Consider the following 23,946-nt stretch of genomic DNA (forward strand, 5'->3'; position numbering starts at 1 on the left):
AAGTCCCAACCGTAACATAACTTACTGCTGTAACGTTTAAACCATAATGAGAAGCAAAATAATCGACATACTCAGAAAACATTTCCCTTCAAATAATAGTAAAATGCTCCCAAATCTCTCACCGTCATTTTTGAATTCCTATATTAAGATCTTGACGACAAATGTAATAATCACATCATGCATATTGTGACAAAATCATCATTTTCTAACTGTAGTATCAATATGGTTTATTCAATGCCTTGACACACACATTTTCTGTAGTTTCTAGTAGCGTTTACGGACCATCGAGCACTACCTCGCTCAGGTACAGGATTCCGTTTAAATCCCAGGCGTTTGATTAGAGTGGCTCCTTTCACACTTCTCTGTTCAACAGCACTTCTCCATCCAAACCCGGCTGTGCTTCTCATTCCGACTGCAGGTAACAGCACCTAACAGAAAATACCAGCTCATTATCGTTTGCGTTTATTACAGCTTGAGGCTTGATAAACTGTAAATTAACCAGCGCTAGTTAGTTAGCTATCTTATCCAGCAGATGTGGCATTAGCGAGCAGCGCAGTCTAGCATACTGCACTCAGGCTAGACCAGTGAGGACGCCGGCAGTGTCGGACAGTTAGCACTAGCTCGCTAGCTAGCTATATAAACTAATGCTAGCTATCTAGCTGCTGTAATCTAGCCTCTGTTACTATCGTAGCTACAGAGCCGTTTACCCTTAAGTTAAAGTATTTTATCTAGCTGCTACACGACCTGCATGTGTCTGGGTTGTTTAGTTAGTTGCTAGCTAAATAGCTAGCTAGCTAACCTGCAGTGCCTTGCACCAAGCCGCTGTTAAAAGTTGAGAATTATTGTGTTTCGTGAGGAAAAGAAACGAGGTACAGGTTTATACAATTATGCTCTGAATTATGGACATTTTTGGCTGACATTAGCTAGCTGATATAACAAGTGCCTTAATTCGCTGTTCCTGTGGCTCTGCTCAGGCCAGGCTCGCTAAGCTCAGTAGCTTACTCGTTACTGTCGGTGTGTGAGCTCGTGCGGTCAGGCCTCCCGTTCACATGCTCGGTGTTTCTCACCTCAGTTAAATAATGGTGAGATGCTGGGCTTTGTTTCAGCAAACGCTGCGAGATCGGGGGGAAATGTCGTGTATTCCTCGTCAATGAAACGACAGCTGCTCTAATGTTTATGCTGCGCTGAATGACACGTCAGTTAAAGACGACCTGATCGCTCCACTATGCCCAAATGTTTGCGGACACCTTTTCTAATGAATGCATTCAGCTACTTGAAGTTACACCCATTTCTGACATGCGCCCGCACACACACAGCTTGTCTAGTCCCTGTAGAGATGTACTGCCAATAGAATAGGACTCTCTGGAGCAGATCAACCAGATAAACCTATTGGCACCATGCCTAATGCCAAGCATGGGGATAGAGGGGTATAAAGCCCCCAGCATTGAGCTGTGGAGCAGTGGAACTGTCTTGAATGATTGAGCTAGATGCTCTAAAATCTAGTAGAAAGCCTTCTCTATACACTAGAGACAGTCATGCCAACAAAAAAATACCCTTTATTTCAGGAAACAACAGTGAATGAGCAGGCGTCCCAATACTTTTGTCCATATAGTGTATGTTCCTCCCCTCTTAACTTTGTAAGTATTAAATGTATTACTTCAAGGTAAAACAATCCTGTCTGTTTCTCTTGTCTACAGATATGAAGCTGTATTTTTTGCTAGCCGTGACCCTGATATCCCTCCTCACAGAGGTGGTACATGGGGCTGAGAAGAAAAAACTCCAGATCGGAATTAAGAAAAGGGTGGACAATTGTCCCATCAAGTCCCGGAAAGGGGATGTCCTGAATATGCACTACACTGTAGGTGACCAGGATATTACTCATTTTCACTGAGATGTTCTCTCACTTTTTCTTAGTTAATTTTTTTTTTTGCTTTGTTTGCCTTAAGGGAAAGCTGGAGGATGGGACTGAATTCGACAGTAGTATACCAAGGAATCAGCCCTTCACTTTTACCCTGGGGACTGGACAGGTCATTAAAGGCTGGGATCAGGGGCTTTTAGGGTGAGTGCAGTTGTAAGTCGGCTTGATGTGTTGAGGTTGGACTGAGTGGTTACATACAGTTGTGTTTCAAAAACTCTGTTGTTGTGGGTCATTTCTTTTCTTCCCCCACCCCTTTCCTCAGAATGTGTGAGGGCGAGAAGAGGAAGCTGGTTATCCCATCTGAGCTTGGTGAGTAAATGTGGGCGTCACGTCTCTCCAAGAGTGATTTACAAAATAAATTAGTCAGTGGATGGGTGTCCGTCTGAGAAGTCTGTGCAGTTTAATTTGAGGTGTTGATTAAGAGAGATGACTTTAGTATGTGTCATAACTGTAATAAAGATGGAAGTCCAGCTTAAGATACAGGTGGCGTTGCTGTAATTACTCCACTGCTGGCTAAATTCACACTGCTGCCTTTCAGGACATACATCTGTCAGCCAACTTTAACAAAAGCTTCTCTTCGCTGATTAACAACAACCAGCTGCATGGTGTTTGATTATTATTTTCTTTTAATAACACAAAGAAATTAAGTGTTGTGGGTCATTAAAAAAAAAATCGGTGAACCAGCCTCAAGGAGGAGAAAGAGCTATTCCAGCATCAGGGATGGGAACAAATGGGTATAGTGTGATGTGCTTGCCTGGGTGGAAAACTGCACCCCAGGCTATAGTGTGAGTCTCCTGGGTGTTTTTAGACATTGAAGGTGCAAAGCTTTTAGGTGCTGCACATTGTTACGTCATATGCACAATATTTAATAAGACCATATGGAAACTTTGGGGAGGGGGGGTTGTGAAGTCTAGTAACAAGGCCCCTTGTTTCTTCCCCCTCCTTCCTGTCCTGATACAGCATATCTGGGCTAGGTTGCCTGAAAGCATCTTAGCACCATAGTACATATATTTGAGCTGGCAGCTGGGCTCTAGCCCTCTATTACTGGAAATTGAATACAACTGGTCTAGGAAGTCTTGTTGTTTTCCTGTTGTAGTGGAGGAACAGTAAAGATATGCTGGTAGGTGTTATGGGGCATGTGATTATTCACCTTGTCAGAACATGGTGTGGCAAAATGAGGATTATCAGTGATGGCAAGACAGTTGGTCTCTATATAGTGGCCAGTCTGCAGACTATTTGGTGCCTAGCTTGCTTGTACGTATAGAAAATTAAGAAGTACCAAAACAATTCAGGAAGTTTTTGATGTGATCTGTTTAGGACTGTTTTCCAGGCTATCTTTAAGCTAACATGGTTAGTGAGGGGTTTCATGTTTGAAAGCTTTGTATGTGTTGTCTGTGACTCTACTGCCCCAGATCATACAGTACCAGGAAATAGTTCAGGTGGTAGTCCATGTCCATGTTTAACTGACATGCAGAGCTGATTTGTGAACTATGGAATCATAAATTGTCCCCTGTGTGGGTCTTGGTTCCTCCCAAGGTTTCTTCCTCCAGCTGTGGGGGAGTTTTTCCTTGCTCAACTCACTATTTCTTGCCTCACTGACGCCTTTGGTTTTAGTTGTTTTTTGTGTAGTTGTTGATCTCTTGTTCTCGATTTCTGTAAAGCTGCTTTGTGACAACGCCAGTTGTGTAAAAAAACAAACAAACACACAAAAACACTAAAATAAAATGGATGTCTTTTGTGCATTTGTAGGTTATGGAGATAGAGGAGCACCACCCAAAATTCCAGGTATGTATTTCAGGTGTAATGTGATGTAATTTTGTTGCTGTGATGTGTACAGGTTTCTAACCTAGCATGAAAGTCCATCCAAATAGACCAAACAGGTCATTGAAATTTAAATATAAATGTCATTTAAACTCCTAAAATATTGCATAGACCAGTGTTTCTCAACACCGCACTTTTGTTTTAGTATTTTCCCTGCTATCAACTCACCTAAGCCAACTAATTAGTTCATTAACAACCCATTTTACTGAAGCAGGTGTGTTGAAGCAAGAGGACGAGAGACACTGTGCACAGATGCAATGCCATAAGTATTCATTTCTACATGTACTTTATCCTGTAGGTGGAGCCACACTCATCTTTGAAGTAGAGCTGCTGAGCATCGAAAGAAGAGCTGATTTATAGTGACAGATAAATTTGCCTGTAAGTCTTAACAGATCAGAATCAGTGTACTACATAAGCAGCCTCCCTCTAGACTGTAAAAGCACTGAATTTGGTGGTGGATTCACTATTGCTGCCCTGCAGACTGTGTAGCAGTTTCAGGGGATTTGTTCACCATATTTGCTCACCATGTTTCAGATTCGGAAATGATCACTTCAAAGGTGCAACTGTACAATTGGTTTAAGTCAACTTCAAGTCTGCTGAATATTAAACACATCTCCATTGACCCAGCATGTTTTAGCACCATTCTTTATTTTCTTAAGAACCCTAGTACACATAATTGGTTGTGAGAGTGCATACAGTACAGTTTTCATTCCAGCAGACAGGGACCGTGTTTACTTCCTCATTGTCAGAAAAGTTCATTTTTCAGTTGTGGAGTTGAGCTGAATAAAGGTTTTATGTACAAAAACAATGTCTGGGCATTGACACTCGATGTATCGTAGAGCTAGGCCTATACCACACACACTAGTGTCAGAGTTTCAAATCTGGCTCCTTCCTAGCCTTCACCTAAGTTCACCATAACCTTCGGTCTGCATACACAAGTAAGCTTTAAAAATGTGATAAGAATGTAACAAAATTGGCAAATTCACTCCCAAAGTATTGCTACTACTCAGACTGACTTTGTTAATCTAGAACAACCTCCTGATTTAGAGCAAACATTACTGCTTAAAAGCTAGAGCACTTTTAAATCTTCGTCCGCATTTACCATAAAAACCTACTGAATTACAATGGTTCCAACACACAAATCCCCCAGCCTTCTTGTTCCCCGATTTCACATCAAAAACACTTCAAAGTTAAAACGACCATTTACTTCATTGTCTCTAATAGCTGCCTTAGCCCATTCTGAAACAAGTGTTACTTGTTCTTGATTAAAAAATTAAAAAAAGAAGACAGACATTAAGTGAAAACTACTTGGACAAAAGGGAAAGGAAACGTCTTAATCTAATCTTAATCTACTCAATTACAGATGCACCAAGCCATGTCCTTATGGCACTTAAGTGTTTTAGTGTACAAAACTGAATAACATCAACCATTCCACATTTCCTCTCCCTTACGTTTAGGCTAAAAAGGACACTACCACACTCTCTACGTTAATAGTATATCCAGGAAACAGTACTGAAACAAAGTAAGACAGTTGGGGTGGTTAACCTGCAGCTGAGATAGGCTTTGCTGAACTCCTCGCTCGTCTTCGTTTTGACAGACAGACACTGTGGTGTAGTGGTAGGGTCTGTGTGCCCGCCTCCACCCCTCCTGGGTTAGAGCAACAGGGTTGAGAGTGGGAGGAGCTGGTGGAGTTCATGGGGTGAGGTCCCCTTTCTTCTGTGGAGTGCTGAGCTTCTGCATGCCTCTCACCTTTTCCAACAGCGCCGCCACAAAGTCCTACAGGACGTTAACAATGAATGAATGGAATTTAAATGAGTTTTAGAATATTCATTACATTTTGGGGGGTTTTAACTTTTGTATTTAATGTTGAGATGAACCTGAAATCTTAATCCATTTTCCTTCTGTTCTGTGATGATTACAGGTTAATATTTATTTCCCCTCCGCTGGGGCATGCTGGTGTATCCCAGCAGGCGGTCATTATACTTTGAAGAACTTTGTCTTTTAAATGAATGTAGACAGAACATGAAACAGCTACAGGAAAACACGCTCTCTCTACTTTGATTTCAGGCTGACTATCATTTATAACTAGCTCAGTCATTTTGCACTGTTACAAAATGTGGAAATTCAGTATGCAAGCATCAAGCTGAGCTAACAATAGATGTAATTGCTTGAATGTGGACTTACATCATTAGGCTTATAACAGTCAACAAGCAGCATCTGAAAGATAAGCACATTTGACAAACATACAGTGAAGAAATCAGTTAATTTGCATTAAATAATGCGATTAAAATCCTGATATTCCTGAAGTATATTCCCTTTTCAAAATGTTGTACATACAAATGACTTTGCTTTCTCAGTTTTTGATCAGGTTTATGTTGAGAAAATTACATCTGCACATATTTGTGACAGTACTGCCTTGGGAATAACAATAAAAAAAACAAAACGTCATCACGGTTTTAACAATAGTGTGGAAAAAAACATGAGGTTTTCAAGTGACTAAAGATTACTAAATACCCAAAGTATCAGTTAATAGCTAATAGTTACATTATTATTATTTTTTTTAACTTTTGCCAAGAAAATTCTTATTTCAAAAGAAGTAGGCTGACCCCAACACAGTTGCATGCAGTGTAAAACAGCTCAACAGTCTTGCTGCAATTAATGAATTAATTTAGAAGGCACTGCTCAGTGTTTATAGTATGTGGGGTGGGACTGTTAGCCTTGTGCTTCTAAGGACCAGTAATTCTGCTAATTTTATCTGCATCCGGACCGTTCTACTTTCATTCTAAGGCAAAAAGGGCATCCTGAAGAAGGTCAAACTGTATGCCACCTCATCCAGCAAGAATGTCACGGTTGCTGAAATGCCAAACCTCCACTGTTACAGTGCTATATCTATAGAAACATAGTGGAAAAACTGAAGTTCACTAAGATCTCTGAAGTCTAAGAACAGCAGTATGTCAGAAGCATCAACCTTCACTCTGATGGCTCTCTCTACATCACTGGGTAGATCCAGCAGCTCGTCCACATCAATTTCCAGTTCAGGGACTTCGTCTTCCTGTAGCACACAAACAAATATTAGAGGTTAAAAAGGTTAGTAATGAAGAGATATGAAGATGAATGCAGAACAATGCAACAAAAATACAACCGTCTGCAAACCTCAGAACAACACTGTCTTATCAGGACTACAGCTCTCCTTTTAACTCTGATCAGATGAACGTTTCTCAAATCAGTAGTACACACTTAATGTCATACATCTGCAACTTGTGCCTGCGTCATAGTATGATTACAATGAACATGTGCATTCATGTGATCATTACGCGTAAACGGTTTAATGCAGTGTTCTTTAAACGTGTACATTAAAGTGTTTCTGTTCGTCTAAAATGTTCTCTCTTTAAATATACAGCCTTAAAAAGACAATCCATTAGTAATGTAATCAGAAATTGTCTGTAATTAGGCATGTTTAACTCTCTATGGTTCAGTGTTTTTGCTTTTATCTCCATTGTTTTTCTTATCTAATCTTACATTCGTGTGCCACGTTAGTGAACTGTTTGGTTACAAAGGCAACATGTGCCAGGACTTTTACATGGCTAAATCCATAACACATGCCATGGTCATTTGCATGCCATAGTAATTTAACCAGTTTTAGTCAAGTCAATCTCAAAAATAACTATTGTAATTGGGCTCCCAAGTAGCACAGCTGTCTAGGGTCTTGCTTGCAATACCATGAGAGTCCATGAAAGCATAATTTGGTCCAGAGGTTTGCATGAGCTTGAGTTCTAGCTTGAGTCTTTCCTGCCCTCGTCAAAACATGTCACACCTGCCCACATCTGCGAAATCTAGCACTGTTCCTTCCTGTGTCCAACCTTCAGACATTTATCCACTCTATACATGTCATGCCCACCCACTTCCCGTCTTGACAAGGGCCAGTTCTTGTGCAGACTCACCCATTTTAAACCTTTTTTATTTTTTAACTTATTGCTTTGTCTGTCCTGCCCAGTCTATGATTATTTTTATTATTAGTCCAAGAACATGTAGGAATTCCATAGGTTTTAGTTTAGATTTTAATTTTTTTCTTTGATAAAAAAAAAAAATCATGCAAATCGAACAGACAGTCATAGAAACATGAAACTGAACAGTTTGTACCAAGCACTGGGGGGCACTACAGAACATATTTGGCCCTATAAAACTATAAAACTGCAATTTGGCTCATCAAGCTCTACTTAACTTGTTTTGTTGGACATGATAAAATCAGAATAGTATGTCCAGGACCATTTTGAAAGAATGTGCTATCAGGGGACACTACCAATGTAGGCATTTTCCCTTAAATTGCTACTAACTCAAACAACTAGTCTGACCACTGCAAAATGTAAAGCATTTATTAGAATGAGATTTAGGTTCGCAAAGCAAAATTTTACCAAGGATCATATGATCCAGTCTTTTGAACTAAAAAACTTTGCATTTAGAGATGGAAAATTCAAGTTCCAGTTGGAACAAAATCCTGGGATTGATTTGTACTGTATGGTCCATGTTTGTTTGTAATTATTAATGTCAAAAATGGGACTGCTAGTCTGGTATTTTGACGTAATAGAAAATTTACAGCTTAGTAAAATGATAAACAAAATCTGTATGTACAAACGTCTGGTAGTGTTTGACCAACAATCATAACACATGGAGACCTTTAAAAAGAATCTGACCATCTTCATTCTCAAAACAGAGCCATACTGGTGCATTGTGCCGATTTATGTTTGAACCCCGCACATTGCCACTTGTGGCTATATTTATCATTTTTTATAAAAATGTATTGCTTTAGTTTTTACTGCTGTTTTATTGAACTGTAATAAAACAGTAATGTCCTCCAGTATTGTGGCTGTGCAGCATGGGGGACTTTCTTTTCTTCTTCATGAAAAGTACATCAACATATGTTGACACACCAAACTGGACTCAAGCTATTGTCCACATATCCGTGACTAAGGAGATTCTCTGAGGCCTTTGTCCCTGGTTTCCTCCCTCCCGTCCCTCTTCACAACAGGATGTGCCGAACCCCCCGGGTATACGAGTGTGCGAGAGACGATGACTGTAGTTAACTTCCTGTCAAAATGTACAGAACACAATGTGTTGAGTATGTTTTCGTCTTTCTCCAAACACAGCCTACCATCACGTTCTCAGACCCACTGATGGAACAGAGAGGCTCTCTTCAGAAAGGCTCTGAGGCTGAAGATATGATGGGAATGGTGTAGGCAGGACGCCGACGCCACAGATTCAGTCCATGTGACTAAAGCCTCTATTCATTCACCATTCCCTCCATTTCTGCCTTTCACTCTCACTGTTCAGTCTGCACACTCTTTCAAATCTGAGCCGCTTCCTCTCCCTCTGCTTCCCAATCTCACAGCTTTCAAGGACAGCTGTCATTGCACCTGGCCTTAAATCAGCCAAACCACCCAGCTCTCACACACAGTCCACTGTGCTACTGGGCATGCTTAGCCTCTACAGTGTAGGTCTGGGCCAAAAATCTAATCTGCCATATAATTTGATATAGATAATTATAGCTAATTATGTTCATCTGGAAACGTTTGAGCTGAAGAAAACTGAAGGCGTATTCAGGTTGTTTTGTGGTACATCTGGTTTAGCCCATTCATGTTCCACAACTATGTCTAGAATGCAAAGAAAAAAGGGCTAAAATGACTAAAGTTTGCATAACATCTAACATTAACATCTAATGGTATGAATTTGCCATCCATTTTAATTTTTATTAGAGGTGCACAACCAAAATTAGCCTTGACTGGAAAATGGCAGTTTTTTCTTCAAATAAAAAACCTTTAATTGGCAAATTATTTTTTGGATTTCATGTTTTTTAAAAACATGTTTTATTTAAATAAAAAAGGTATAAAAACTATTAAAAATAGAAAAGTTAGAACAGAAGGTAAACTGCCTATCAATTACTATATTTTAATTTGACAGCTTTTAAAATCATACCTTGTCCAATTTTTCTATCCATCTACAAGAACTGACCCTCACTTAATTGTATTAGTAACACCTAAGGTTAGTTTAACTACTAAGCTCACCAACACCTACACTGAGACAGTAAAGGATGTTAAAATGAACATACAGTAATATTTTACTTAATTTAAATGATTGTTATTTAAAATAAAAAATATACAGGTACAAAAAGACATTTAGAAATAATTTAAATTTGTTTTATTTGAAAGTGAAGAACTTGTAAGTGCTAAATCAGTAAAATTAGCAACATCATAAAAAAAAGATTATACTTATTTCAGTCACAGTGGACTGCCTTTCACACTAGCTGTATCATGCACTATTAACTAGACGGATTTGTGAGTGTTTGGGTTTGTGTGGAAAGTGCTTTTATTATTTAAAAATGAAACATCAGATGATTTGTGCAGTTACAGGTGCTTGCATGGTTCTATTTTGTGCTTTTACCCCACTGTATAGTAAGCTTATTATGTATCCCACTATTACATTTATTTATTTATTCTGTCTTAGATTATACCATCAAAGGCAGAAAAATATTTTATTAGGTTTAATTTTAATAAGATTAATTTACAACAACCATCAGCGAGTATTTAAAGTCTGTTTATGAAATATTTACATTTATTATAAGACATTTATTATAAATGAGCTTAAAGGGAGCACACTGAAACTAACTGAAGCAATTTCTAATTCAAAATAATTGACATACTAAATAAGTATAGGATTTTTTTAAAGATTATATGCATTATTGAAATAATTATATGAATATTTAAGTAACCTTTGTAATCTACACGCAAAAAACGGGAAAATGATGTCACATTATATATTATAATTACTTCCCCACATCCATCATACTATGCATAGTTTGAAACAATAATCTCTTAGGCTTGCAAAAATTAGTGACATATTCCCTAATTAAACATTAAAACATCTAAAGAATGTTTGCGGGACTCCTCTTTTGGTCAAAACCACGGATAGCAATATCTAAGCATGTAGTAACTAGCTTAAAACCAATCAATAGTAACAAGATGATTACTTGTTTAGAATTTCAACTAAGATAAAAAAATATTATAAGTATAAGTCTTTTGAACTCAAAGACGCTACAGTGCTTTATAGGTTTAATAGGTACATTTACCCTATATATATGTGCCACCTTTGCCAGAAATGCAATTTCTTGAACTTTGAACTCAAAATTGATTTTGCACTGGTTCCAGTTCTGGTTCATGCTACCTGATTTGCACGATGCACAATTGAGATTTTGGAGGTGTAGACACCATGGCCTCTGCAAGCTCTGCGTAGCCATGAACCCCTTTTCAGTATCCCAACACAGATATAATTCTCATAATCATAAATCATTGTCGCACTGGTTTGGGATGTTGTGAGAGAATGGCTAGACTTCTTCCTGCCTTTTGAGTGAATAAACGTGCACCCTGGCACTCAGCTTACTGATGCTGAACTGGTTCAAAATCAGCGCTAATACAGAATTCAGAAACAGAACAACAGGCCAATCATTACCATCAGAATTGGAGAATCCCAGACCTTGTTTAGTGTGCAGAGTGTTGAGGGAAAGCTTCAGCGTTGGAATCTTGTGCTGTGTTAAAAATGTGTGTGAGTGTGAAGTGTGCAGGCGTGTGTGCAATCGCAGTCACTGAGCAAGCAGAACTGTGACAGTATGGGAGCAGGCTTGAGTTATGAAAGAATTCACACTGACCCATATTGCTCTGCGGCAATGCTACACTGAGCAGGCCTACGTTGCCTTGCCCAAGGCTGCATGCACAGCTCAATGGAGCAGAGAGCACAAAGATGCTGCCATTTGCACTTATTAGGCGTCGTGCAAAAGCCTGTCTTTAATCCTTATGCAGTCAATCAATGGCCCTAAAGCTTATTTGTGGGGATGTCCATTTAGGAGGATATTAAACATTATGCATGTTGCAGTACTTCAATGCAGCCTGTTGGTGTACAGCACACTCCAGCAGCCTGGATTAACACCAGGACCTTTACCAAGGCTGTGCTGAAAATAAAATTCATTAGAAGTAATACAGCACGTAACTCCCTAGTAAGAGCATAAAGCAGTCAAATGCCACAATCACAGCTTCGCTTTTTTTTTTAAGGCATTTAATCTGCTTCACTATTAAAAAAGGGCATCTGAGTCATACTCTAGTCTACTGCACTAATATAGGAGGGGAACATTAGGAGGCCAAGAATCTCAGCTATTAGCTAACTGTGGCTTTCTTCCACACCATTAGAGGACAGAATTTGTACGAATGCCCGCTGAAACCTTACAGCAAATAAGTTGTGTACCAGTGCACGGTTATCCTTTTTGACGGGCTAGGTTTGACTTGAATTTGAGCCGAGGGCTGCTGTGATGCAACATGTCCTTTCTAAAAGTCGAACCTAATTGGATAACAAACATTTCTGGGACAGGGGCAATTTCATGGTCAAGTTCTTCTGCCAGAGCAAATTCATATAAGTTTCTTCCTGGTTCATGATAAAACTACAGGTCAATCTTCCACTATTTTCAGAAGATTGTGGACACCCCTTCTAATGAATGCAGTCAGCTACTTTTAGATGCATCCACTGCTGACACAGCTTGTCTAGGTCCTGTGGAGAGGCACCGCCAATAGGACTTTGGAGCAGATAAACACGAACCTACTGGCACCCGGCCTAATGCCAGGTGTGGGCTAGAGAGGTATGAAGCCCCCCCAGCACTGAGCTGTGGAGCAGTGGAACTGTGTTCTCTGCAATGTTGACGCTCCATCCAATACTTTTGGGGTGTGATGGTTGAGGTGGAGTGGTGACCATCCAACATCCTGACCTCATTAACACTTTTGTCGCTGACTGCAATCAAAACCTCACAACAATGCTCCAAAACGTAATGAACATGCTTCCTTCTTACTCCAACAAAAGCAGGATCAACTCTTTTTCAAGGCCCTTGATTGTGGATGAGACAAGAAACGAGCAAGTCAACTGTCAACCTGGTGGATCTTAAACCTCCCTCACAAGTCATACAAGCAGGCGACGTCCAAAACCTCTCCATGGAGATGATCCACCATCCTGCAGGCCTCAGCACCAACCCTAATTGTCTAATTTTCTCCTCCAGAAGTGCTTGACTGGATGAATGGTGTTAGATCTGAGCGGAGGGCGATACCTGTCGGGAATGAGATGCCCAGGAGGGGTAGGTGAACACTGCTCTCCAGGTAAAACACCACATATTTACCTGAGACAGGTAGCCAGGGGCGGCACTCGTCAGCTGAAGAACACAGCAGACAGATGAACCCCAGTTGTGAACTGAACAGAACATGCGGTGCAAGAGCTCCATCTGAACTGCTCTTTAGCCCGGAGACGATAATCTGGGTCAGAGTTATCGGCCCATGAGGTTCACTAACTACAGCATGCTTTGCATGTCGGAACAGATGACATCATCTCAGTGGCTAAACGGAGGATGTCTTTGGATCCCTGAGGGCAAGCCAACAAAAGATTTCGAAAACCTCCCCACACCCATAGCTCATGTGCACAGGAGGCCATAAATGACCATAAAGCCATAAATGGCCACTTATTAGCTGCTCATATCGAGGAGAACATCTCTGCAGGCACTAAAAGCTTCTGCCAGACTACATTAGGCTTATAGGTTGTGACAAAACTAGGCTACTGGAGTGCAGCCATGAAAAAAAAGAAGAAAAAAAAAAAGATCCAGTTTAAGATACAGCCTAACATCACTGAGGTGAGGTAAAGATGGTAGATAGCTATATGCTGATGCTGATCTACCAGAGCCTCGTGTTGGTCTTCGTTCAGGCTTCAGGCACCATGCTATTGTCATCACCTGCTCGGTCAGCTTTGTTTTACGGCTTTGTCTGGAGTTGAATCTTGCCACGCCCTTCTGTATGGAGACCCATCTGTTCTGTCTTAATACTGGGCTTCCGAACCGCTAACAACTGTAAAAGGACGGTAATAACAGGCTAATATGCGCATTATTGGCGGTTACCTCTGGAAATGTGGTGAAGGGAGCGTGGCAAACGTGAAAAGACGCGACCGACTGAGCTGACAAAGGGCTCCTCACCTACAACAAAGGACTGTACAACAAAGTGGTGCTGAGAGGTAACGCCACACATGTCCTACCTCGCAGTCGTATAAAGTCATTAACTGGCTAACTATCCACTCCTCCAGGTTCAGCCGCCTCCTCAGCTCTTTTCTGTCGTATTTCACGGTCACTCGTCCTTGCTTCTGTGGAACTTCTTCCTCGGTACCGGGAGGTGTTTGAAAATAGACCCGGGGTTGAGGTGTCGACTCCGGACTCGTCACCGCCGCCATTGTCCAGAATTTGTTGGTTGGTTTGTTTGTTTATTGTTTATATAAAAAAGCTTTAAAATCGTGGTTTAGTGCAGGAAAAGCCCTCCTCACAGCATCAGTTCACAGCCAGTGCCAGTCTACTCATGCCCTGCCATGTGCAGCTCCACTGCATCCTGCAAGTGTCCTCATGTCCTCCTTTCCAATTCTGCAGCGTTTTCTTGGTGGATGTGTGGCTGTAAGGCGGGTTCAGCTCTGGTTTAGCTGCAAGCTGGCTAAAAAAGGGAAAGGATTAATTAGACAAAGTATGTGACACATCAAAGTCCATCTTCCTGGCTCCGGCTATCAATTGTCTGCACACAGGTTGTGGGCGCCTCCAAGTGACCGCAGTTATCACCGGCCGTTCACATCTGACTCCAGTGTTTCCTCTGAGGTAGACTCGTGGTAACAGTGATTTAGATTAGACATGCTGACACTGAAAATGTTAATAATCGCCGTGCTCTTTAATGTAAAACACCATATAGATATTTCCACACGGCTAGATTAGCCTGTCCTCCCCCCCTCCGCTTTATTTGGACTGTTCCACCAAATCACATCTCCTCCTCACCGGTACGCAGCCATGACACCCAGCTGAGCTCAGGGCCTGCTGTATATTCCCTTTCTTAGAATTAGTCTTACATCTTAGTAGACTGGGATCTTCTAAAGCAGCTGTCGCTCCTGCTCAGATGAATGGCCTACCTTCACTAAAATGTGCTTAATAAGCCTCTGTTTGTGTACATCTGTTTTAATGCTCATCTCTTTGTTAGGGATGTGATGTCTATGCCATCATTTTTAAAATGCAAAATATAAAAAATTTTATTAGATTTAGGTCAGTTTGGATGAACCAGCTACATCATATTTGTTCATTTGGTAAAACACAGCTTCATGTTATATGCTTCACTTACATGAATACGTATACACAGTTATGCCACAATTGCTCCATTGATCATGAATTCATGGCAGCTGGTATTGGAAAAATGGGGAAACAAGATTTTGCATGACAGCGTTTGGAATAATCTCAGCCTGTTATATCAGCTCCACTTCCCATATAGGAGCACTTTGTAGTTCTTCAATTCCAGACTGTAGTCCATCTGCTTCTCTGCATACTTTCACCCTGTTCTTTGAGGGTCAGGACCTCTCAGGACCACCACAGAGCAGGTAGTATTTATGTGGTGGGTCATTCTTAGCACTACAGTGACACTGATTGACATGGTGGTGGCGAGTGTGTTAGTAGTCTTTCCTGTGTGTGCTGAGCTGGTACGAGTGGATCAGACACAGCAGTGCTGCTGGAGTTTTTAAACACTTCAGCATCACTGCTGGACTGGTCCACTAACCAGAAATATCCAGTCAACAGCATCCTGTGGGCAGCGTCCTGTGAAAGACTAGAGGTTCACCAGCACAAAATGTGCAGCAACAGATGAGCTTCTTGTCTCTGACTTTACATGTACAGGGTGGACCAACTAGGTATGGTGTGTCTAATAGAGTGGACAGTGAGTGGACACAGTGTTCAAACACTCCAGCAGCACTGCTGTGTCTGATCTACTCATACCACCAGCACAACATACACTAACATGCCAACATGATGTCAACGTCACTACAGTGCTGAGAACAACCCACCACCCAAATAATACCTGCTCTGTGGTGGTCCTGTGGGGATGACTGTGTATATCATTGCTGCATCTTGTATCTCTATTTTGGCCATTTTCCCTTTTTTGCCATAGGTCAGTTTGAATTTAGCAGATATCTTTCATATTGTCATAAATAGTAATAATGAATAATTAGTGGACCAATATAAATTCTCTAAAATGAACCTGTAATAATATATTTTTATACTGATTTTCCACTGATATTCATACCTAATTACCTAAGTGTGTGTGTGTGTATATATATATATATATATATATATATATATACTCACACACACTTAGGTAATTAGGTATGAATTTGTTATACCATGACCATACCATGTCTAAGAAAGGTGACACAGGATATGACCAGAGCGTGCTATAGCTCCAGCACAAAAACAAACAGTTCCTGGAAAGCCTTTTTCACCAGCTGAGGGCCAAAGGTAGAGTAGAATGTAGCTATGTAGCTAAGGAGTCCCAGATGCAATACACCCAGTTCAAGGTAGAAACCCATAAGAAGGAGAACTACAAAGAGCACTTGAAGTTCCTCAGACTGAAAAGATCCATCATGAAAAGCCAAATAGCTCAGACTTTCACCCTTAACCCTCATTTTATTCAGTTCCCCATAAAAAAGCCAGAGTGCTCAGGTCAGGTTTTACCGCAGTAACTCTGATGAACCACATGATGGAGCTAAAGAGAAGCCTTTTTCATTTGTTAAAATTGTCAACCCTTAGTGGATTTGGATGAACTGGTTTAATTGATTGAAACTAATGTTGGGGTAGCCTATACAGTTGTATGTAAACGTTTGGGCTCCACTGGCCAAATGTTATGTTATTGTATATCATACTTTTCTATGGTGATTTCTTTGGTGTATCTTACTTCAAAATATGTAAAGTGGAGGAGGAGATTTCAATGAATTAGTATCCTAACATGTTTATCTATGAATATTTTGATGACTAGGATCAGTGATAGGGTTAAGGTACCTTTTTAATAGGCTTCGACTGGGATTAGAATTAGATTGCAGATACAGCGAGGGTTAATGAGATTAGCGTAAGAGTCAGGGTTGAGCTAACACAACAGTTTAGCCAGGATCATTACAGTACTAAATCCAATACTAACTAATGTGTTTGGATTTTGTTTTGGAAAATGAAAGGCCCATTAGAATGCAATGTTTTTTTCATAAAGTAAATGAAATACAATAACTGACTAACACAGAAAGAGAACAGACGACAAAGTGAATTTCATAGGGGAACAAACCTTAGACAGTTCAGGTCCAAAGGCTAGCTAAATATATTCACAACCAAGTTCCTGGACTTGTCAGCTTAAGGCACGTAAAGTCAAATCAAATTTATACCAGTGAACCATAACATTAACACCACTGACAGGTGAAGTGAAAAACACTGATCTACAGTGGCATCTGTCAAGGGGTGGGATGTACAAATTAGTCAGCGAACAGGAAAATGGGCAAGCGTAAGACTCTGAGACTTTGACAAGGGTCTAAGTGTGATGGCTAGACAATTGGATCAGACTATCTCCAAAACATCAGGCAGGTCTTGTAGGGTTTTTTCTGGTATGCAGTGGTCAGTACCTACCAAACGTGACCCAAGGAAGAACACTGGTGAGCTAGTAACAGGGTCATGGGCACATAAGGATCATTGATGCAATACATGGAGGCCACACCTCACAAGTTACAGGACTTAAATGATCTACTGCTAACGTATTGGTGCCAGATACCACAGGGCGGGGGTATTAATGTTATGGCTGATTGATGTATTTGTATAGTGCAACTTGATGTTGTCACAAAACAGCTTTAGAAAGTAACAAGACAAATAATATGTAATATTATGTAGCCCCAACTGAGCAAGCCAAAAATGACGTTGGCAAGCAAAAACTCCCCCAAAACAGGTCCTTAGAATTGTCCTAGCAACCCCCCTCCCAATAGGCAGGAGACCCCGGCGGTCAGTGTTCCATTAGCACCAGCATCAGGCTGGACAGGTGGGCAGTCATTAACACCGTAGGAAATATTTAGCACTTACATTATTTGAACTTTTTTCTGATCCTATGGCCAATTTAGTACTGGACCACTAGGTGGCAGACTGTGATCACCACATCTTCTGTCTTCTGGGTATTTTCTGCATGTTTTAGGACGCTAGTATAAAATGAGCAGGCCTGTGAAAATGAATAAATGTGGACGTACCTAAGTTATAAAACACAAATCAGTTCCTATGTGGCAAAACTTAATAAAGATGACTGCTTATGTTTCATTGGCAATATATACGCTTATGCTTATATATGCTTATAACAAGATGAGAGTGAGCGTAACGCCACGATAACAGCATTCGAAAAGTGCAGAACTTCCATTACTGCATTCAGAATCAGTGATCTAAACAGACACCACCTCTGGATGCATGATCAGTGACCTGGAGCAGATCAGAGTTGTGTTAGCATAGCTGCATGGTCAGGCACAACAATTCAGCATTCAACATCTAGTGTGCACATTTATCTAAAAGATAGCTTTACAAAAGCTACACAGTGTATTTTTGATTATTGTTATAATATAGGCCTATATATGCCTTTGCAATACTGATCATGCAAAACTGCCCCTATTACAAAACTTTTATTCTGTTCTACAGGATCCTGGCCAATCACAGATCATGCAGACAAGTGTTTTTGTTTGTGAGTATTTTAACAAATGTGCTTTAATATATTGCAAATCGAAGTAAGTAATCATATAATTAATATATTGCAAATCGAAGTAAGTAATCATATAATTAATATATTGCAAATCGAAGTAAGTAACCATATAATTAATATATTGCAAATCGAAGTAAGTAATCATATAATTAATATATTGCAAATCGAAGTAAGTAACCATATAATTATAGTGAGGTACTTCATATTGTTCATATTGGTTATCGGCTACTGTCCGTCAGTGGCTTTCGAATTTTAGCGATGTGCTTCCCCTGCAGAGCAAGCTCCAAATGAAATCCTAGCCAAAAAGAGTCTCATCCAGTCCCCTAATGCAGCATGTAATTGGTTCTGTGGCCCTAGTGTGTTATACGGCAGCTTTGGCTTATGAGCTCTGGGTCCTGCACAACTCTCCAAACCCCTGCGCTCTTCTCTACTTCTGTCATAAGAAAATCAAGCACACTTCATGTGTTAGTAGAAGGATTAACGGACAAGTAGAAGCTGTAGAAGAGCTAAATGTTCCTAGAATAAACATAGCAAATGCCAGATGAGTTCTTCATAGTAATTCCACAGGAGAGCCATTTTCAGGGTCTTCGCTTGGTCAACTTTTATCGACTTTATAATTCACATGACCACCGTAGTTTATGGCTCAAATATCGATTATGACTCAAGATTATGACTCAAATATCAGAACAGAAGTGTTGATGATCAGTGTTTTTAGCCAAGTCAAAGAAGCTGTGCTAACTTATTTATTTTATATATTCACTACAGTCACTACAGGCAATTAAACCTATAACTATGACATCAACAGGAATGTCACTAGTGAACCTCTCAAGGAAGCCCGGCCTGTAGCTTCATATGAAAGTCATGACAGAAAAATCATATTTACATGCATGAACGCCACCACAAACTCTGAGTGCTCTTTCTGAGTGGGAAACGTATGAATTGGTTATGTGTGGGTATTTGGCAGCAGCACAAACACTGCAGACTGTTTTTTCATGAATATCGTTCGGCTAATGCTCATATTTTGCGCTTTGTTTGTTTGTTTTGTTTTGGTTGTAAACATGCTTGCTCTCTGCTGGCAAGAGGAAAACAGATGTAAACAAAAGAAACGTCTTTTTCCCAGGATGTTTGTGCTGTTTCTGAACCACTTTAACAGAAATCACGTCGTAATTACCAGCTACGAACTTTTGAGGTGGACCTGAGGGCAGCAATAGTCACAGCTTGAAAAAGGCTAGTGGTTATTGTTGCAATGGACACAATACGTTAGCTCCAAGCTAGCAGAGTGCTTTTAGTGCTTTTCTCTTTATCTCTCACTGGCCACTAAAATGACTCTGTAACAAACAAACAAACTAACTAACTAACTTAAAGCAGTAGGCTAAATTCCCTCATCGGTGGGCTGACAACCGCAGAGAGCTCGAAAAAGCAAGGCTCTTTGTGGATCTCTCCTACTAAGAGGATGATGATGACAAGAGCACAAATAGCAGAGCTGCCTCCGATGCTACAGCCCTGCCCTCAGGTTATGTAGCTAGTAAGTCTGTGTTCATTGTGATCGCATCATCCCTGTAGTGTGTGACCAATGCCATGATACACTCAGGAAAACACAGCACAATGTTCGGGAGTCATGAGGAAGATGAAGCTGAAGACTACAATATGTTAGCACCCAGCTAGCAGAGTGTTGGCTTCTAACATAGCATGAGAAATTTACCACAGCAAGCCTTTTAGCTTTAGTGTTTCTCATTTTCGCTCACTGGCCACAAAAAACACTCTAACGAACTCCTAAAGCAGTCGACTAAAATTCCCTCATCAGAGAACTCGAACAAGCAAGGCTGTATGCAGAGCTCCCATACTAAGATGATGATAATGACAAGAGTACAATAGCACCCCTGCCCTCAGGTTACGTAGCATAAGTCTGCGTTCATTGTGATCGAATTATCCCTGTTGATGAATGAGTTTTGGTTGAAAATCACTAGTTGCTGAAATCATGTCAGTTGAACCGACTCTTTGACTAGTTTACAGTTTGTATTCTCTGTAACTGAATGTATTATTCTCTCATTTAAGAAGGCCGAATACGTTGGCACAGTGCTAACAGGCTAATGGGCTCTCCAAGAAAAAAAGACAAAGCTCACATTCAAGCCTTTATGGATACAGTTACTGTAAAACTGCAACGTACCATTTGAAGACTATGTTACCTGCACTCTATACGCTTTTCATTGTGTGTGTGTGTGTGTGTGTGTGTGTGTGTGTGTGTGTTTAAACTAGAGTGAAACAATACTTTAGCACCAAGCTAGCAGAGTGTTAGCTCATAACATTAAAAGGCAAATCTCATAAGGGGTGCTAGAAGGTGTTAGCATTATGGCTTGTTTTCTATGTATAGCTACATACTTTAATGACTGTATGTGTCTTCTTGTAATATATAAAACGTTTATGAAATTAGTGACATTTACACTGAATACACAGAGCTTAAATAATCTGAGTAACTTTAAGGCTAGATCCTCTTCTGTGTTTCTTCTTTGCTCTGAGGACAGACCAGTTGTAAACACTGACATACAAGTGTTTACATATTATAACAGAAGAGATTATTTATGTTTATTAATATTGCCCATGCTGATTGTTTTATATATTTTCCCCACTGTATGTTCAAGTTCTGTCCCCTTGAAACAATTCTACCACGTCTGTAGTCCACTACACTACCCAGTCTGTGACATGAAGCACCATGAAGGATACTGCAGACACTGAGTGAACTGAGCTGCTTGAGTAGCTTATAGAATTCTTCATTAATCGTAATCAGGGTTAAATGTTCAATTCATTGTAACATTGATTTAAAATTACCCAGCACTGCTTTTTTAGGATGTTATTAGCATTTTTGAAGTGCAGAGGCAAGGAAGGGGAACTCAAGAAATTTTCATCACGAGAAGGACAGGGGAGAGTAGCAGTGTGTAGTATGCAGTAATGGAGAGGATGAGTTTGGGTGTGGTCCTTCTCCCAAACTTTTAGTTATTACATAATTCCATTTAATGTACTGTACTGTTTAATGTAAGTCATGTAAACCTTTAAAGGGCCCATAGGGGCAGTGGTGGCTCAGCAGTTAGAGCTCGGGGCTATTGATGACAGGGTTGTGGGTTTGATACCTGGACTCGGCAAGCTGCCACTGTTGGGCCCTTGAGCAACGGCCCTAACACTCCTGGCTCCTGACCTGTCTTGTCTAAAAAAGGACAAAAACTGGCTTCACACACTGTCAACATTTTTGTAGTAAGTGACTCTACGAAGCAGCAGACAGTGATTAGGAGTATAGAAATACATGTTGAGGCTGGAGTATTAAAGGATTATCCTCAGAAAGGTTCTTCAGGGAAGGTGTTTGGTCTATGGCATTGCTCCAAAGAACCCTTGCTGGCATCTTTATTTTTAAGAGTGTACAGAGGCACCTCTTCCCAGAACTTCCCATGAGCTTGCAGCTGAACTCCAGCCATCTAAGAGGAGCATGAAAAAAAGATGTTGTATAAGCGCTCACCAGAGTGGCTTCAAATGTTGGATAATCTCTAAGCAGTACATCCAGGCCCCCTTCCCCTTCAACAGTTCGATCTATATATACACTCTGTGTGGCGCTGAGATGGTAGAGGGGGGCTTGGTGCTAAATCTACCACAGCAAGCCTTTTAGCTTTAGCGTTTCTCTCTTTTTCGCTCCCTGGCCACAAAAAAGACTCGGTAACTAACTCCTAAAGCAGTCGACTAAATTCCTTCATCGGCGGGCTGACAACCGTGGAGAACTCGAAAAAGCAAGGCTCTTTGCAAAGAGCTCTCATACATACGATGATGATGATGACAAGAGTACAAATAGCAGAGCTGCATCCGGTGCTACAGCCCTGCCCTCAGGTTACGTAGCATAAGTCTGCGTTCATTGTGATGGAATTATCCCTGTAGTGTGTGACCAATGCTGTGATACAATCGGGAAAAAAAAACAGCACAATGATGGCCCTCCGCTCTGCTCACTAAAGCAATGTTCGGGAGTCATGAGGAAGATGAAGCTGAAGACTACAGTGTTGCTTTGCAAGGCCAGTGAATCATCCTCACCCTGAAGTGACACTATGTTGATGACTAACTCGCTTTAGCTAGTGATTCATGAAACAAGCACCCATTCTCTGCCTTCTCCTCCTACCTCCATTTTACTTTCTACATCTCTCTAATTCAATCCCACGTCTTCTCTCTCACTCTCTCTCTCTCGTGCTCTCACTTCGACATTTGGGTAACCTAACAGACAGAAACAGAAACATGCTGCATATGCTGTTGCTCGGGCAGGGATTGCTTTCTCTTTTCGTAGAACAGAGTATTTCCACCTCCTGAGACACATAAATAATGGCTAATCCCTCAGATACTAAAAACAAAAAGAGGCCAGGGAAGAGGAGGTTCATCTAATATTTATTCGACAAGGTCTTTGACCTGAGGCCAGATTTTCATTTGAACGTTACGCCAATGAAAAAGATAATGGGTGCAAGTGAGAACATTATAACTTGCATTAGGGCCTTAGAACAGTTTGCTGTAATTAGGGTGTAAATTTCGCAGAGGCTGCATGACCATTTTGCGGCTGCGGTGCTGGAACCCCCTCACCTTTAAAGGGGAATGCCACCTTTTTCAACATTTCAGCTTAATTCAGTGGTTAAGATGTGAAAAGTGAGATGTAAAGTCGTTCTGAGTGGTTTGGTGTGAAATAGTTCAGTGTAGGCCTAGATAAACTAACTGACTTACATTTCTTTACATTTAAAAATTTATACCATTTTCTACCCAATTTGGGGGGCTAATTACACAATCCCCTTTCTCTACCACTAGCAATGCCCCAACATGGCACGGCCCCCCAGCTCCAATACAACAACTGACCAAGATTACACTTCAGAGTGATGTGGGGAGGAAATGCAATCCACACACTTTTAAGAGAGCAAGGTCAATTCTGAGAATGCTTTCCCAGACTCCAGCTACTGATAGCAACTGGACCACTTGGAGCCTGCTTGGAGCCTGCTTGGAGTTTTCTGTGTAATGTTGATGATTTCTATGTTTTATATGTAATGTTAAAGATGGTAAAATAGTGGTAAACCTACATCTTGGTTGACTGTTTCACTTCAGAAATCCCTGCATGTACTTCTCCACTGCGTATAAACAGAATAAAATGTGCTTTTTTGGGCCAAAGCATTCTCCAAACTATCAGAAAACAATGTCTCAGGCCTCAGATAGTGAATCTTTAACCACTTGGTTGTAAAGTTACTTTTAGAGCCATTGAACTCTTCAGATGTTCCTTCACCATTAATAATTCTGACCTGGTGACTGAGGTGGTGGATTGGATAGGATAATGGATAACAACACCACCTTTCCTGTGGCAAACTAGGGGTTTAGTAGTCCTTAGGCTAGACTCCTAACTCTCTTAACATTCTCCTATATTCCTCACACCATTATACCACCTCCACCAGTCTAGGCTGTTGATACAAGACAGGTTGCATCTATGGATTTATGCTGCTGGCACCAAATTCTGACCCTCCCTTCTGTGTGCCTCAACAGAAATCCAGATTTCTCAGACAAGACTACACTTTTCAGTTTTTC

The 23,946-nt window shown here is 40.6% G+C and overlaps 2 protein-coding genes and 1 long non-coding RNA gene across 3 annotated transcripts; 2 read left to right on the forward strand and 1 right to left on the reverse strand.

Moving 5' to 3' along the window:
- The first annotated feature begins 316 nt into the window (after positions 1–316).
- Positions 317–4,547, forward strand: fkbp2 (FKBP prolyl isomerase 2). Its single transcript, XM_072661611.1, has 6 exons — positions 317–418; positions 1,698–1,858; positions 1,947–2,059; positions 2,181–2,227; positions 3,668–3,703; positions 4,038–4,547. Exons 2-6 carry the CDS (start codon positions 1,700–1,702, stop codon positions 4,097–4,099), a joined length of 417 nt encoding a protein of 138 aa, XP_072517712.1. The 5' UTR covers positions 317–418; positions 1,698–1,699; the 3' UTR covers positions 4,100–4,547.
- On the reverse strand, positions 4,369–14,540 carry ppp1r14ba (protein phosphatase 1, regulatory (inhibitor) subunit 14Ba). Its single transcript, XM_072661612.1, has 4 exons — positions 13,841–14,540; positions 6,708–6,791; positions 5,924–5,956; positions 4,369–5,515 (listed from the first exon to the last, which is right to left on the reverse strand). Exons 1-4 carry the CDS (start codon positions 14,030–14,032, stop codon positions 5,432–5,434), a joined length of 393 nt encoding a protein of 130 aa, XP_072517713.1. The 5' UTR covers positions 14,033–14,540; the 3' UTR covers positions 4,369–5,431.
- Positions 13,310–23,389, forward strand: LOC140539021 (uncharacterized). The gene is made up of 3 exons (XR_011977813.1): positions 13,310–13,819; positions 18,306–18,348; positions 23,185–23,389. It is a non-coding gene; the product is annotated as an uncharacterized lncRNA (long non-coding RNA).
- The last annotated feature ends 557 nt before the right edge of the window (positions 23,390–23,946 follow it).

This window comes from Salminus brasiliensis, chromosome 18 (genome assembly GCF_030463535.1).
Source record: "Salminus brasiliensis chromosome 18, fSalBra1.hap2, whole genome shotgun sequence".
Lineage (NCBI taxonomy): Eukaryota > Metazoa > Chordata > Actinopteri > Characiformes > Bryconidae > Salminus > Salminus brasiliensis.

Excerpts from the sequence above, each read along its gene's own strand:
- fkbp2 (XM_072661611.1), top strand. The coding sequence starts at position 1,700 with ATGAAGCTGTATTTTTTGCTAGCCGTGACCCTGATATCCCTCCTCACA. Across the intron at positions 1,859-1,946 it reads TCCTGAATATGCACTACACT|GGAAAGCTGGAGGATGGGAC; the intron begins GTAGGTGACCAG and ends GTTTGCCTTAAG. Across the intron at positions 3,704-4,037 it reads AGCACCACCCAAAATTCCAG|GTGGAGCCACACTCATCTTT; the intron begins GTATGTATTTCA and ends TTTATCCTGTAG.
- ppp1r14ba (XM_072661612.1), bottom strand. The coding sequence starts at position 14,032 with ATGGCGGCGGTGACGAGTCCGGAGTCGACACCTCAACCCCGGGTCTAT. Across the intron at positions 5,957-6,707 it reads AGAGAGCCATCAGAGTGAAG|ATGCTGCTTGTTGACTGTTA; the intron begins GTTGATGCTTCT and ends CTTATCTTTCAG. Across the intron at positions 5,516-5,923 it reads ACTGTTATAAGCCTAATGAT|GACTTTGTGGCGGCGCTGTT; the intron begins GTAAGTCCACAT and ends AACGTCCTGTAG.